This window comes from Podarcis raffonei, chromosome 15, assembly GCF_027172205.1.
Source record: "Podarcis raffonei isolate rPodRaf1 chromosome 15, rPodRaf1.pri, whole genome shotgun sequence".
Lineage (NCBI taxonomy): Eukaryota > Metazoa > Chordata > Lepidosauria > Squamata > Lacertidae > Podarcis > Podarcis raffonei.
In genome coordinates, this window is record NC_070616.1 from 35079478 (window position 1) to 35091763 (window position 12286).

At 46.3% G+C, this 12286-nt stretch overlaps 1 protein-coding gene across 1 annotated transcript; it reads right to left on the minus strand.

Moving 5' to 3' along the window:
* Window positions 1-5680: 5680 nt before the first annotated feature.
* Window positions 5681-9071, minus strand: PPIA (peptidylprolyl isomerase A). Its single transcript, XM_053367332.1, has 5 exons — window positions 8878-9071; window positions 6873-6903; window positions 6672-6760; window positions 6267-6439; window positions 5681-5994 (listed from the first exon to the last, which is right to left on the minus strand). The coding sequence occupies exons 1-5, from the start codon at window positions 8944-8946 to the stop codon at window positions 5859-5861; spliced, it is 498 nt and encodes a 165-aa protein (XP_053223307.1). The 5' UTR covers window positions 8947-9071; the 3' UTR covers window positions 5681-5858.
* Between the last annotated feature and the right edge of the window lie 3215 nt (window positions 9072-12286).

Genomic DNA, 12286 nt, shown 5'->3' on the forward strand with positions numbered 1-12286 from the left:
ATCGATGATGTCCCTTAAATTTCCCAGGTTTCATGCTCGCCCGGCTTGGGAGGGAAGCAGCGGCTCAGGGTCCTCCGCCACGCACAAGAGCGCGCACTGGCACCGCCGTCCTGGTGCAAGGAGTTCCATTGGCCCTTCCCCGCCCGAGAGGGAGGGAGGGAGAGAGACTCTCGCCCACGCCGCCCGCGAGCCCGGCGGCGGCAGCGGTGGTGGCAGCTGAGGAGGCGGCCTGAGGACGAAGAGGAGGGGATGGGGAGGAACGCAGAAGGGCGGCGCTTCAGTGGCCGCCACACTGCCGCAACCGCCTCATGCCGGATTGACAGCATCTGTCAATCCTACAATGTATATACAACAGCAAAATCCCTTATTTTGGCTGCCGATCCCTTATTTTCGAGGCTGCTGGTCCCTTATTTTCAAATCTGTAAGTTGACAGCTATGGGTGGCGGGGAGTTTTCCCGACAGTTCCGAGGAAAGCTTGAGAAAATCACCCGCAGACATTCCCGTTTCACCTCCCGAACTCCAGAAATTCCGATTACAGATAGGTAGCCGTGTTGGTCTGCCATAGTCAAAACAAAAAATTTTTTTTCCTTCCAGTAGCACCTTAAAGACCAACTAAGTTAGTTCTTGGTATGAGCTTTTGTGTGCATGCACGAAATGGGTATCTGAAGAAGTGTGCATGCACACGAAAGCTCATACCAAGAACTAACTTAGTTGGTCTTTAAGGTGCTACTGGAAGGAAAAAAATTTTTTTGTCCAGAAATTCCGGGGGCTCGTCTTGCAGTAGCCAAGATCGGCCACGGAGGGGCGCTGTTTTGCAGCACAAATTCAAACCTGGGAGTTGCCGCCCAGAAAGGGAAACCACCCGAGATGCGGGGGAGGGGGGGGGGCGGAATCTCAATCTCTCTCTCTCTCCCCGGACTGGAAAGCAGGGAGGCGGGAGCGGTAGATTTCCACTAGCGCGGACCGGGCTGGGCAACTCTTTCTCGACCCCGCCCGCCCACGGAGCCGGGTGAGTCATCTGCACCGTCTCTCTGCCTCTCTCGCTGGGGGGCTTTTCCCGGCTGCTGCAAGAAGGAGCGTGTCGGCTTGCTGCAAAGCGGCTTGCTTTTCTCCTTGTGCTGCAGAATCCCTTCCCTCTTGCTGCCTTTCCCGTCCAGTTTTGCAGCCAGGAGGAGGAGAGCACACACCGCGATCTTCTCTGCTGGAAATGCACGCGCACCGTGTGAATCCATCCAGACCCTGCCGTGTTGGGTTTGTTTATTTGCTTTTAATAAAATCAAAATAGGATAGGTTGCGGACCGCCCAGGTAGCCATCGTCGTGTTGCATTGCAGCAATTTTCACGGCAGGCACAAGATTGGGAGTTGCTACTCCGAGGTGCAGCTTCGGAGAGCCAGAACACCTCGTGCAACGAGACGTTATAAAGTCCTAGTCCTCATTGAGGTGGCAGAGCCGGGTTTGAGTTTCCGTCCATATCGGAAACGGGGGCTTAGAGGACGGAAGGTTCCTCTATGCCAAATACATTTTCCTGCACGCAGGAGACTGGCATCCTAGAAGAAAGGGCCCCGATCCAGCGTTATCTCTGCAATATTAAGCTCTGCAAGCCTTTTTCGTTTTGCATGGAGAGGCAGGTCATTATGGAAAGCCTCCAGCGGCAGCCCAGTGTTACGCTTCGACCCCGGCGTCTTTAAGGGTTCGGGTACCAGGCACCACCCACGAAATCCCCAGTGTTTTGCTTTAAAAAATAAAAACCTGCCTGCTTTCTTTTGGAGAAAAAAAAAGGCTGCCTTTCTGCTTCAAGGGACTTAAAAGCAGATCTCGCTTCGGTTGTGGAACGCCCTCCCATCAGATGTCAAGGAAATAAACAACTATCTGACTTTTAGAAGACATCTGAAAGCAGCCCTGTTTAGGGAAGTTTTTAATGACTGTTTCAAGGTATTTTTAATATTTTGTTGGAAGCTGCCCAGAGTGGCTGTGGAAACCCAGCCAGATGGGCGAGGTATAAATAAAATAATAGATTTTTAAAGAAATGGACACTATGTTCTCCTTTTCTGAACGCGTGTGCATTCTTCTGCTCTTGGGGTCCTTGACCCTTCCGCACCCATCAGCCCCTGCCAGTGGTTAGAAGTGATGGAATTTACAGCCCTGACATCTGTCGGTGCCCTGGTTCCCAGTCCCTGAATGACTGAGCCAGTATTCTTGGCAAGGTGCTCAGACACCAAATACTGCAGCTGTCTGAGAATTACAGACATAGCAAAATAGAGGAGGGCATTCCTCAAGTTTGATCGTTGCACCAGGGTATGAAGTCCAGAGATAGCTTCCTGCTAGCAAAGCATTTGGCCCAGGCATAGCTACTTTCTTGGATACCTTCCAAATGGCGTTCTGTAAAGTAACCAGAAGGTATTTCCTGCACTATGACTAGGAAAGAGCAAAAGCAGCACCACTACATGGCATGAAGCTTTACCTTTTGCTGATATAAACCGTAATTGTTTACAGGGAACGGTAAGACTCCTGGCACTCTGCGAAGGAAGTCTTTAAAGCAGTGGCACCCATCCGGATGGGACTTTGGGGAAGCCCCCAAACCCTCGGATTGGAGTGTGACTGTTATGCCACAAAGCCATGTGGTGTTATCACTGGTGCATAATAGGCATGGAATTAAAAATGAGAAGTCGTGTGATGCATATGTGCCTTCAACCATTTATTTCATTGCTTGTTTTCATTAATTACCGCAAATGGGATCCAGTTATTTTCTTCCTCTGTTCTGTGCCTGTGTCCTTAACACTGTTGGAGGATCTGATTCTAGAACATGCTTCTGGCCGTGAATAGTAAAGACAAAAGCAAAGGGCAGAATGGGGTGAAGTCTTACCGGCTGAGTTTGCAGCATTTGCAGTCTCAAGGGGGAATGCAGAAACAGGCTGGCCTCCAAATCAGAAATGCAAAATGTTTTCTATGCTTAATAATTTCCATTGTTTTTTTAAAAAACTTGCTTTGGGAATCTGGTAACTCTTGCTAGAAATCCTTGGCAAAATTTCTATCCTGCAGCAAACTGTGTGGCTATAAGAGCCTTAAAGATTGTTTTCAGTAGCTACATTATGATAGGTGCTTAAATTTCTCGTTCACCAAGATGCTAGAACCTGAAATAAAATCCTAATTTCTCCTCCTGGAGTAGTGCTCTTTCTCTGCATAGCATCCCGAGCTACATCTGCAAACCTGGAAGGGAGGGGGAGGATGAAGGAATATCAGCAAATGATGATGTAACCCACAGCAGCCGCTTCCTTTTCCTATGTCCTCCCTTTCCTTTTTCAGCAGGCAGGATAGGAATCTCCATGTTGTATATAATGGCTGTGAAACCTTCCAATGGCCTCAGATAGTGAAATTGGTTGCAGGGGGCACAGAACTGCAGACATGCATGTTCAGATTCAGGTTCCCACTCATGCCCCTTTTGTCATTTGCAAAAGCGGTTAATTCTACTGCAATTTTGGTTTCGTGATGAACAGATCCCTTTCCTAGAAGTCATATGCACACAACCCTGCTGAAAGATTAGTTCTGAGCCAGGCATCACTAGACACAAATCTTGTAAATTATATGCAGTTAATGCTTTTTCGTTTTAATTAAGAACACTGCAGAAGACCAACAAAACCAGACAGATCAACAGGCAGATTAAACAAACAAGCTCATACCAATCAGATGGTAGAAAATTTATGCTCCTATCTATCTAATCCAATTATGATATTAACATACTGGGGGCATTGAGAGTTGTAATATCCCATCTGAGTAAATCAGATTATAAATTGGATGTTACACTAGCAAGGGGAGCATCTCTTTTTCTCTCTAGTGAATGTGAAAATAGCATCAAGTGACTGAATCCCAGATTCATACAATAAGTTTGGGACTTCATTCCTTCAACATTGTTCTAAATATTGCAGAGACACAAGTTGGATAATATGAACTCCAACCTTTAAATTTAAGAATTGCCCCAAGCAGGCTTATTCTATGTAAACCTTTTATTTTCCATTGGGCTCTGGCAGGGTCTTAAAGAGTCCCTCCTTCTCAAAGCCTAGTTAGCACTTTCCCAGCCCTGCTGGAGGGGACCTTGGGATAAAGTGAGGGAGCCATGTATGTCACCTTAACCTCCTTGGAGGAAACGATGGGGTATGTTACATATCTAAAATATTCCTAGCTTTCCTTGCCCTGAAGCAACCTGTTTCAAACACCTTGTCCTATATAGAACTAAAGCTTTTAGTTCAGTAATGTTGAGCTAGCTAGTTATCAACAAGCCCTTGGTAGATTAGATGTTTGTTTAAACATGCTGTTCTCTTGTGCATTTCAGCATACACATGCCCTGCCCAATGTTTAGTCATGTTTGCAGTCATTAGAGGTTCCCAGTAGTGATAGTTACTCACCCAAATATTTTTTAACAAGGTATTGACAAAGATTGTAATCTCAGCAGTAGGCAAATAAGACATCAGTAACCCAGTCCTGTGATTTATGTTGGCAGCTGCTATGAAACCTATGTAGATGCTATTCATATGCACTCAGAATACTGCCACAAAGCTGTTCAGGTCCCAAAGTCTATTCTGCCCATTAGCCTGCAGCCTCTCAAATGAACTATTCAATTTGCTATCTCCAACCAACATTGCATGCTTGGAATGTGATTTCCTAGTAGCAATAGGCATTGTTTAATCCTAAATTGTTATGGAGCCCAGTTGACACAGAATGCTTGCTCTATCCTAGACTCCTTTCATCATCATCCTGAACAGAAGTCCTGAGCAGGGTCAAGTCACCCACAAAATGAGTGAGCCCCACCAAACAGCATGCTTCTTAAGTGAATGGTACTGTCCTTTTCCATAAAGGGTTTTAGTGGCATCAAGACTAATGCCAATGAAACAGCTGAACATAAAAGACAGTATTACATGCAACATTAGTTTTAGTTGATCCTGTAAGTGCATCCTCAGATTGCTGTCCCTTGTGAAGCCAACAATGTAACTTCTCTTGCAAATATAGCAATCATCCAGCAATACTTTTGTGATTTACTTGCTAAGGGACACGGCCAGTGTTTAGTTCATAACATCAAATATACCAATGTTGTAATGTTTCTGACATCAGTACCACTGTGAGCAGAGACCAGTTTAGAAGATGAAAATTACAGCTTGCTGATCCAAAAAATTGTAAGAAATTGTGTAAGTGGATACTTGCCCAAGTAAATGTGTATTAGTTGGGACATTTGGATGTATTTCCCCCCTTTAAGCAGTATAACAAGAGATTTATAGAGCAAATGCCTCAACATTTTCAGCTTAATGCCTTTCAAACAAGGCCTTAGAATTACCAGCTTTTATTCTTGGGCTAGAACTAGGCAGCACTATTTGGATCTTACGGCTTCCTTCTCATAGGATCACACACTTTAGTATATCTCAAACTATGTTCAAACAGTAACTTAGTTAACTCAGAGGCCGCAACTTCTATCAGCCTCAGTCAGCAGAGTATATAGTCTGCTATGGTGATCACTATGGGGAAGAACAAATTCTCCATCCCCAAAGATTAGAATAAAGGTTACAGACAGGCTTAATATTGCCCAACACCTAAGCCACCCCAAGGTTTGACAATGTTTTTAGGATTAGGACCTATCTGATCAGATTATAACATGCAAGGCTTTGCCTTGGGGGAGAAAACAACAAACTAGTATGTGGTTTAACTTGTTTTATTTCACTTTGCAAACAAAGTTGTCTTCAGTCCAGCTGGACTTGTGAGGGAGCAGAAATTGAAACCCAATAGAAAAGCAGCAGTAAGTCAGGAGCACAAGGATTACAGGGGACTAACCCCAGCTACAGAAGGAATGGTTGATTGTTAAGACAAAGGAATTTTATGACAGCTGCCCACAGTCAGAGATGGTGATCTTCTTGCTTGTCTTGCCGTTCCTTGACCCAAAGCGCTCCATTGCTTCCACAATATTCATTCCATCTTTGACTTTGCCAAAGACCACATGTTTCCCATCCAACCTAAGGAAATAAATTGGTTAGAACAATTTAGAAAGCTTTTGTGATTTTTCGTAAAGCTGTTCCAAATACATTTAAGGCTACCATCCTGTCAACATTCAGAAGATTTTAGGTGACAGGCAGCAGGCAATAACTATGCTAGCCAAGAAATTATGCTTGGCTATTATGTTTGGTGTAAATTTAGACAAAACACAACCTTCTACTTCAGGCTCAGGGCATTCTATTCCATTTGAACTAATGCCTAAGTTCACTGTTGAGAGTCTCAAAGTACTCACCAGTCAGTTTTGGCAGTGCAGATGAAGAACTGAGACCCATTTGTATTGGGACCAGCATTTGCCATAGACAAGATGCCAGCACCTGTGTGCTTGAGGACGAAGTTCTCATCAGCAAACTTCTCACCGTAAATTGATTTACCACCTGTTCCATTATGACGAGTAAAGTCACCACCCTATAGAAAAACAATATACACATGTAGCTGAAACCTGACACTGGGCGATATATATATATATGGATTCAGGACTGAAGAGCAATTATGCAAGCAGAAAAGGTCAAAGTCTAGGGACCAGACTATCATAAATCGTAAAACATGACAAGGCAGGACCGCAATGCTTTTTATATGAATGAATCTCATCAACAGTGCAATTCAAATACTGAAAGACTAAAATATAACTGCTACATACCTGGCACATGAACCCAGGAATGATTCTGTGGAAGCAGGACCCCTTGTAACCAAAACCTTTCTCCCCAGTGCTCAAGGCACGGAAATTCTCTGAAATCAGAGGCAGACATTTGTAAGAACAGCCTTCCACATTTGCTTAGATCCTTGAAAAATTACTTCCAACAAACATGCCTGGAGATGAAGGCACTTCAAATGTACAAACCTGCTGTCTTTGGAACAGTGTCTGCAAATAGCTGTGGGACAAAAACAGACGTCAATTAATGACATTCAGTTTGAATAGACACATTTTTACTTAACTCCCTTAATTTTCCCAGTCTCATTGATCCTTCTTGCTGTATTGCTTTACCAAGAGAAGCACTGCCCTTTAAAATATTTAACCTGGGTGGTTATGGCGTATAACCATCATTCAAGCTATCCTGTTAACCATTTGTAATTATCAGTGTCATTAATTCTAGCAACATGCACCAAAATATATGTATTGCAAGGGATGCTATAAACTGAAAACATCCTATTCTGCAAATCAAAACTGACTGTTGACTCGTTTATCGAACTGAACTGTGCAGGAATGATACAAGGCAGTAGCTAATTGATAGGATCAAGGCACATTAGACTGATACAGCATGCTTATGCCTTAGATTGAAGAGCACTCTAGAGGGAGCTCTGACAAACCAGAATCCTTCTAGTCTTCTAATAAAAATGGTCGACTTAACTACCTTCTACTGCTAAATATTGAGGCCAGCTGCAATCAGGCAAAAACGATTTACTGTCTACTCACCATTATTTATTACCACCGGTTAAAAGTGTAATCCTAACAAATCTACTTTACATACAACTGCATTTTGTTTTGGCACAACTTTAGCTCGTGTACAAAAGACATCCAACAAGGCAGAATTTTCATAATTTGGAAAAGGCACGAAGTGTTCCACCCACTTCCCAAATCCAATCGGCATACTGTCCATTTATTCTTTGCTGCAGTGACAGGACTCACGCCAGGTACAAATTAGCTGGACAACTCTAGCATGCACCGTGCTCAATCTGGCTCTAGCACCATTCGCATACGGGGTAAAACTTGCAACAGCCACCTCTGTGGTGCAATCATTTGTCGCACTTTGAAACCCCGCACTGAAATTTAACCCGCTTATTCCCCCCCCCCCGCACAAAGCAGACACAATCCATCAAAACGTTAAAAGGAGCAGAGATAACCTTTCATAGCCATCCCTAACCTCTGCCGTGGGCTTGGGATGAGTGAAGATTTTCTTACTAAAATCGCGGGTCAAGGAAAACAAAGCTACACTCGCAGCTTTTCGGTGCACGAATCTCCTTGCTCCACGCAAGGCATTACCGTGAAGAAAAGGAGCAGGAAACCCAGCTAAGGAAATATGCACGGGAGACCGCAGCCCGCCATTTGGTGCTTTTGATATCAAGGAAAACCTGATCGGGAGAGGGCGGGGGGAACAGAAAGCCCGAGAATCCAGGCCTTGCCTATACCTCCCTTCATGCGATCTAAAAAGGGGCTCGTCCGCACAGCACTTGCATTATAATTTTTTGGGGGGTCCGTTAGAGACGCCCGTAAGGCAATCCTTAAGCCTCGTTTCACTAAAAAAAAAAAAAAAAAAGCCCTGAAAACTACCACGGAAAATAATCCAAAAATGGAGGCTAGCCCCCTCCACTGCTGCCCCCGGCCCTCCTCCCATCTCTGCAGCAAAGGCGTGGGGAGAATGGGCAGCATCAGGGGCGAGGCGTGAAGAGCCTTGCCGGCGGCGACAACAGCCAAAGGCCTTGCAGGCGGCGTTAGCAGCCCGTCCCTTCCCCGCGGAGGGAAGAGCCAAGAAGGCGCGGCGGCCGCGGCGAGGGAAACAAAGGCGGCGGCGGCCAGCAACCGCTTCCCCCAGGGCAGGCTGCGCAGGCCACGTGGAGGCGACGCCCGTCCGCGCGCGCCCACTTCCCTTCCTCTGTTGCCGTCCCCCCCCCCCGCCAGGCCGCCCGGGTGCGCGCGCAGCCCCTCTCGCGCCGCAGTGAGGCGATCGCGCCCCCTCCCCCCGCAACCGGCGCCCGTTGCTCCTAACAGCCCCCACCCTCCCCCGTGCACACACACCAGTCCCAAAATGGCCCCGAACTCCCTCCCCGGCAGGAAATGGCGGCGGAGCCGAGTCCTCCTCAGGCGCGCCCCTCTCTCCGCGCTCTAGCCTTAACGGCTCTCTTCGTACCTCGAAGGTGACGCGCCCCAAGGGCTCGCCGTCGGCGCAGACGTCGAAAAACACGACCGGGTTGACCATGATGGCGGGAATGAGTCGAATAAAGGAAGGGGGTAGCTTAAAAAAAAAAGGAAAAAACCGGCGGCAGCGGTATCAGGCAGCACCAGCGTCAAGCCCTCTCCACACAGCAAGGAGCGCGGCACAGCAGAAAGAACGGCGGCCGCTCGCAGGGCTTATATAGCCGGCGGACCCCCGCCTCCGCCTTTCCTCACGCGACTTTCGGCCAATGGCAACGAGGAGAGTTTCCAGAGTGAAAGGGGCGTGGGGCCAGTCAGAGCTCTCGGTTCGGGGCGAGGGTGGGTGCTCGGGTGTTCCGCGCCTCTCAGTAAGGGCGTGGTCTCCGCGAGAGGCGGGAACCGAAGAAAGGTATGGGGGAGGGTTGTTTCTCCCCCCCCCGTTTTTCCTGAGCATGCGCGCTGTTGACTTGCACTGGGTAAGGCTAAGGTTGTCTGTTTGGAAGGAAGGAAGGGGTGGGGGATGGGGACGGGGCCTGCCGGTTCCCCCCCCCAATCCCGCGCTTTTTAGTGCTGAGGAAGGAAACGGCTGTGGAAGCTGTGCAGGCCGCACGCCCGTCTGCTCGGAAGCAAGCCTCTCAGGCTCCAAGGCGGCTTCGTCGCCAAGGAGCAGGGCTTGAATGGCAGCCGTGTGGCGGGATGTGGCCGCGCAGGGAGTCGAGGCACGAGGGCGGGGGCCGAATCCAGGATGCAGAAATGCTGGCTGACTTGATTTGTGATGGCTGCTTGAACTCGGATAAGGAGGAACCAGCGGGGAGGGCGGGGTATCTGGAAGCGAAAATGGCTGTGTAATCGCACTAGCAGCAAACCAGTGATAGGTTTGGTTTATTTATTCATTTTTCAAGATCCAGGCTAACGATTTTTATTTAACTCACTCGACCCACCCGCCTCAGAGTTCTGGTCGACATGGAAAGCTTGCACACTGTTGTGCAACATCTGGAGGGGCCCTAACGCAACTTTTTGACCAGCTCTGGATTTTGGAAGGCCTCCACCTTTTTATTATGACGCTTGGATCTTTCCTCCAAGGTGCTTATGGGGACCATAAACGGTCCTATTACTAATATATTTATTTATTAATTATCCTCCCTTCAACCCAAGATCCCAGGGTGAGTTACAGCAATTAAAACAAAATGTTCAGAATAGTTTACAACAACTTACAAGCCTCCAAATAACATGGGTACGGAAAATATACCTCTCCTGTTCCTGTTTTTGAAAATGCAAATAAAAATTTAAAAAGAAAATATATCTTTCTGGTATCAAAAGAGTTGATAAAGAGGTCAAGGGTAAAGAGGTGTCTTCAGCATTTGCCAAAAGCTGTATAATAAAGATGCCCAGTGTGCTCCACCCATCCTTTTCATCTTCATCTTCCTTTTCATCTTCCCAACAAACCTGAGAGTTAAGTTAGGCTAGGACTACAAAGAGCGACTGGACCAAAACCAGCAAGTTAGGCTGTGTACACATTCCTGTTTACTCTCCATGTAATAGCCACAATCTATATTGTCTTGTTTCTTATGAAATGTTGCTCCCTGGAAACTGGGGGGCAGGGTGAGAGAATGATGCATCTTTTTTTTAAAGCAGCAGTGCATACACAGCCTCTGTTTCATGTGGATTTGAACCTGTGTCTCCCCAGTCCTAGCCCAGTGTATGAAGGTATCAACTCCATATAACTCAACAGCCCCTCATTTCAATTATCTGGCCCTGGGATGTAATTTGGGATTAGGGTGGGTGCATTTCTGAGATCTTGGAGTCAACTGTTTCTCACCTGTATGTTCATTGCTTATTCATGACTCTTGTCCTGCACTTTATAGTGCTGCCTCAATACCCAAAATAGGCACAGCTTCTTCTGGTGGTATTTTTGGCGTGAAGTCATACATTTCTCACGCATTTTTGACTCTTATAGTCTCAGCTGTGCTTGCTTCTGAAGGAAGCCTGTTTGTGAGTTTACTTTGGAGAAAAAGCCACTTGGGAACAGTAGCCTGTTTCATAATCGGCAAGAAGACACTGTCACAAATTTCAGGGTCTTTTCACCTTTCAGTCATTAATGGTATTTCAGCATGTACTGCTGTAATTTGATCTTCAAAATCTGACATTGCAATTTCACTGAAGATAAGTGCTTCCCCATGTGTGAAACACTACAACCAACATGTAAGTTAGTGTGAGAACATAATCTCCTTGATAGGTTTCTTGCATTTTAATGACAATAACTAGTCTCTGCAAGTGAACTACGTTAGCTGTGTACAGGCGTAAATTTTGCAGGATTTATTTTGTGCTTTGAGGTGCACCAGCTGAAGTACACAGTAGTCACTTTGGGTGGAATTAGATGCAAAATGGTATCTTGGGGTGCAGCCACTTAAGTATCACATCCAAGTGCATAACTACTTTCGTGTGCAATATAGATCAGGGGCTTTAGCAGCCTAATTTAAAGTAGCCTTATATATAATCCCACAAAGATGACCAGCATGGAAATATATTTACTGGCCTGTTGTGGCCTGACAAGAAGGGGACAAAGGGATTGGCTCCTCCAACTGCATGCAGTTGGTTTTTGTTGTTGTTGCTATTGTCAAATCTACAAGCAATAAAGTGGTAGAACAGAGCTTTCCAAACTCTGCGTCACAACATGTTTGTGTGTAGGTGTGTCGCACAAATGCTCCCTCCTGGCACTGGAAAGGGTTTGTTTAACCTCCAGTTTGCTAGTAAAATTGAATTACTGTGTCACGAAATGATGCATGTCCAAAAAGCATGTCACCAACTTGAAAAGTTCTGTGGTAGAGCCTCATCTACTTTCTGTCTACCCTGTGTTAGGAAGAGTATCACTGTGGCTTGGGAACTAATGAGGGCTTTCTCCACACTTCGCTCCAAAAGTAGTCTGTTACAGTAGCAACAACCATGCTCCCTCCAAACCAAATAGCGAGACCTCCCAGAGTAATTGTTAATACAGCCTGAAGAAAACTTACCACCCACTGAAAGCTTTAAAGTCGACAGAATTGAGACATAACTTGTAAACATTTTGGAGTGGCAGAAAAACACAACCTCTCCCATTCATCACTGATTATTAAGTACTAGCAGAGCATCATAGGTTCCTAGGCAAAATACATAACGCCTTTTCTTTTGTGTCTGTAGGAATCTGGACAAGCTAACTTGACTACGATTCCAGCAATAAAGTTCTCCTCAATCCCATCCCATATATCAGGAGTGGTGTGCCTGTGGCCCTCCAAATGTTGCTGAACTGCCCCTCCCATCATCCCTGACCGTTACCCATACTGGGTGGAGTTAATGGGAGTCATGGGCGTAGCCATGATTTTTGTTAGTGCAGGCAGGCCTTTTGTGGGTGGGGGGCAGAACCTCAG

Excerpts from the sequence above, each read along its gene's own strand:
- PPIA (XM_053367332.1), bottom strand. The coding sequence starts at position 8,946 with ATGGTCAACCCGGTCGTGTTTTTCGACGTCTGCGCCGACGGCGAGCCC. Across the intron at positions 6,761-6,872 it reads CACTGTTCCAAAGACAGCAG|AGAATTTCCGTGCCTTGAGC; the intron begins GTTTGTACATTT and ends CTCTGATTTCAG. Across the intron at positions 6,440-6,671 it reads TTCCTGGGTTCATGTGCCAG|GGTGGTGACTTTACTCGTCA; the intron begins GTATGTAGCAGT and ends GTTTTTCTATAG.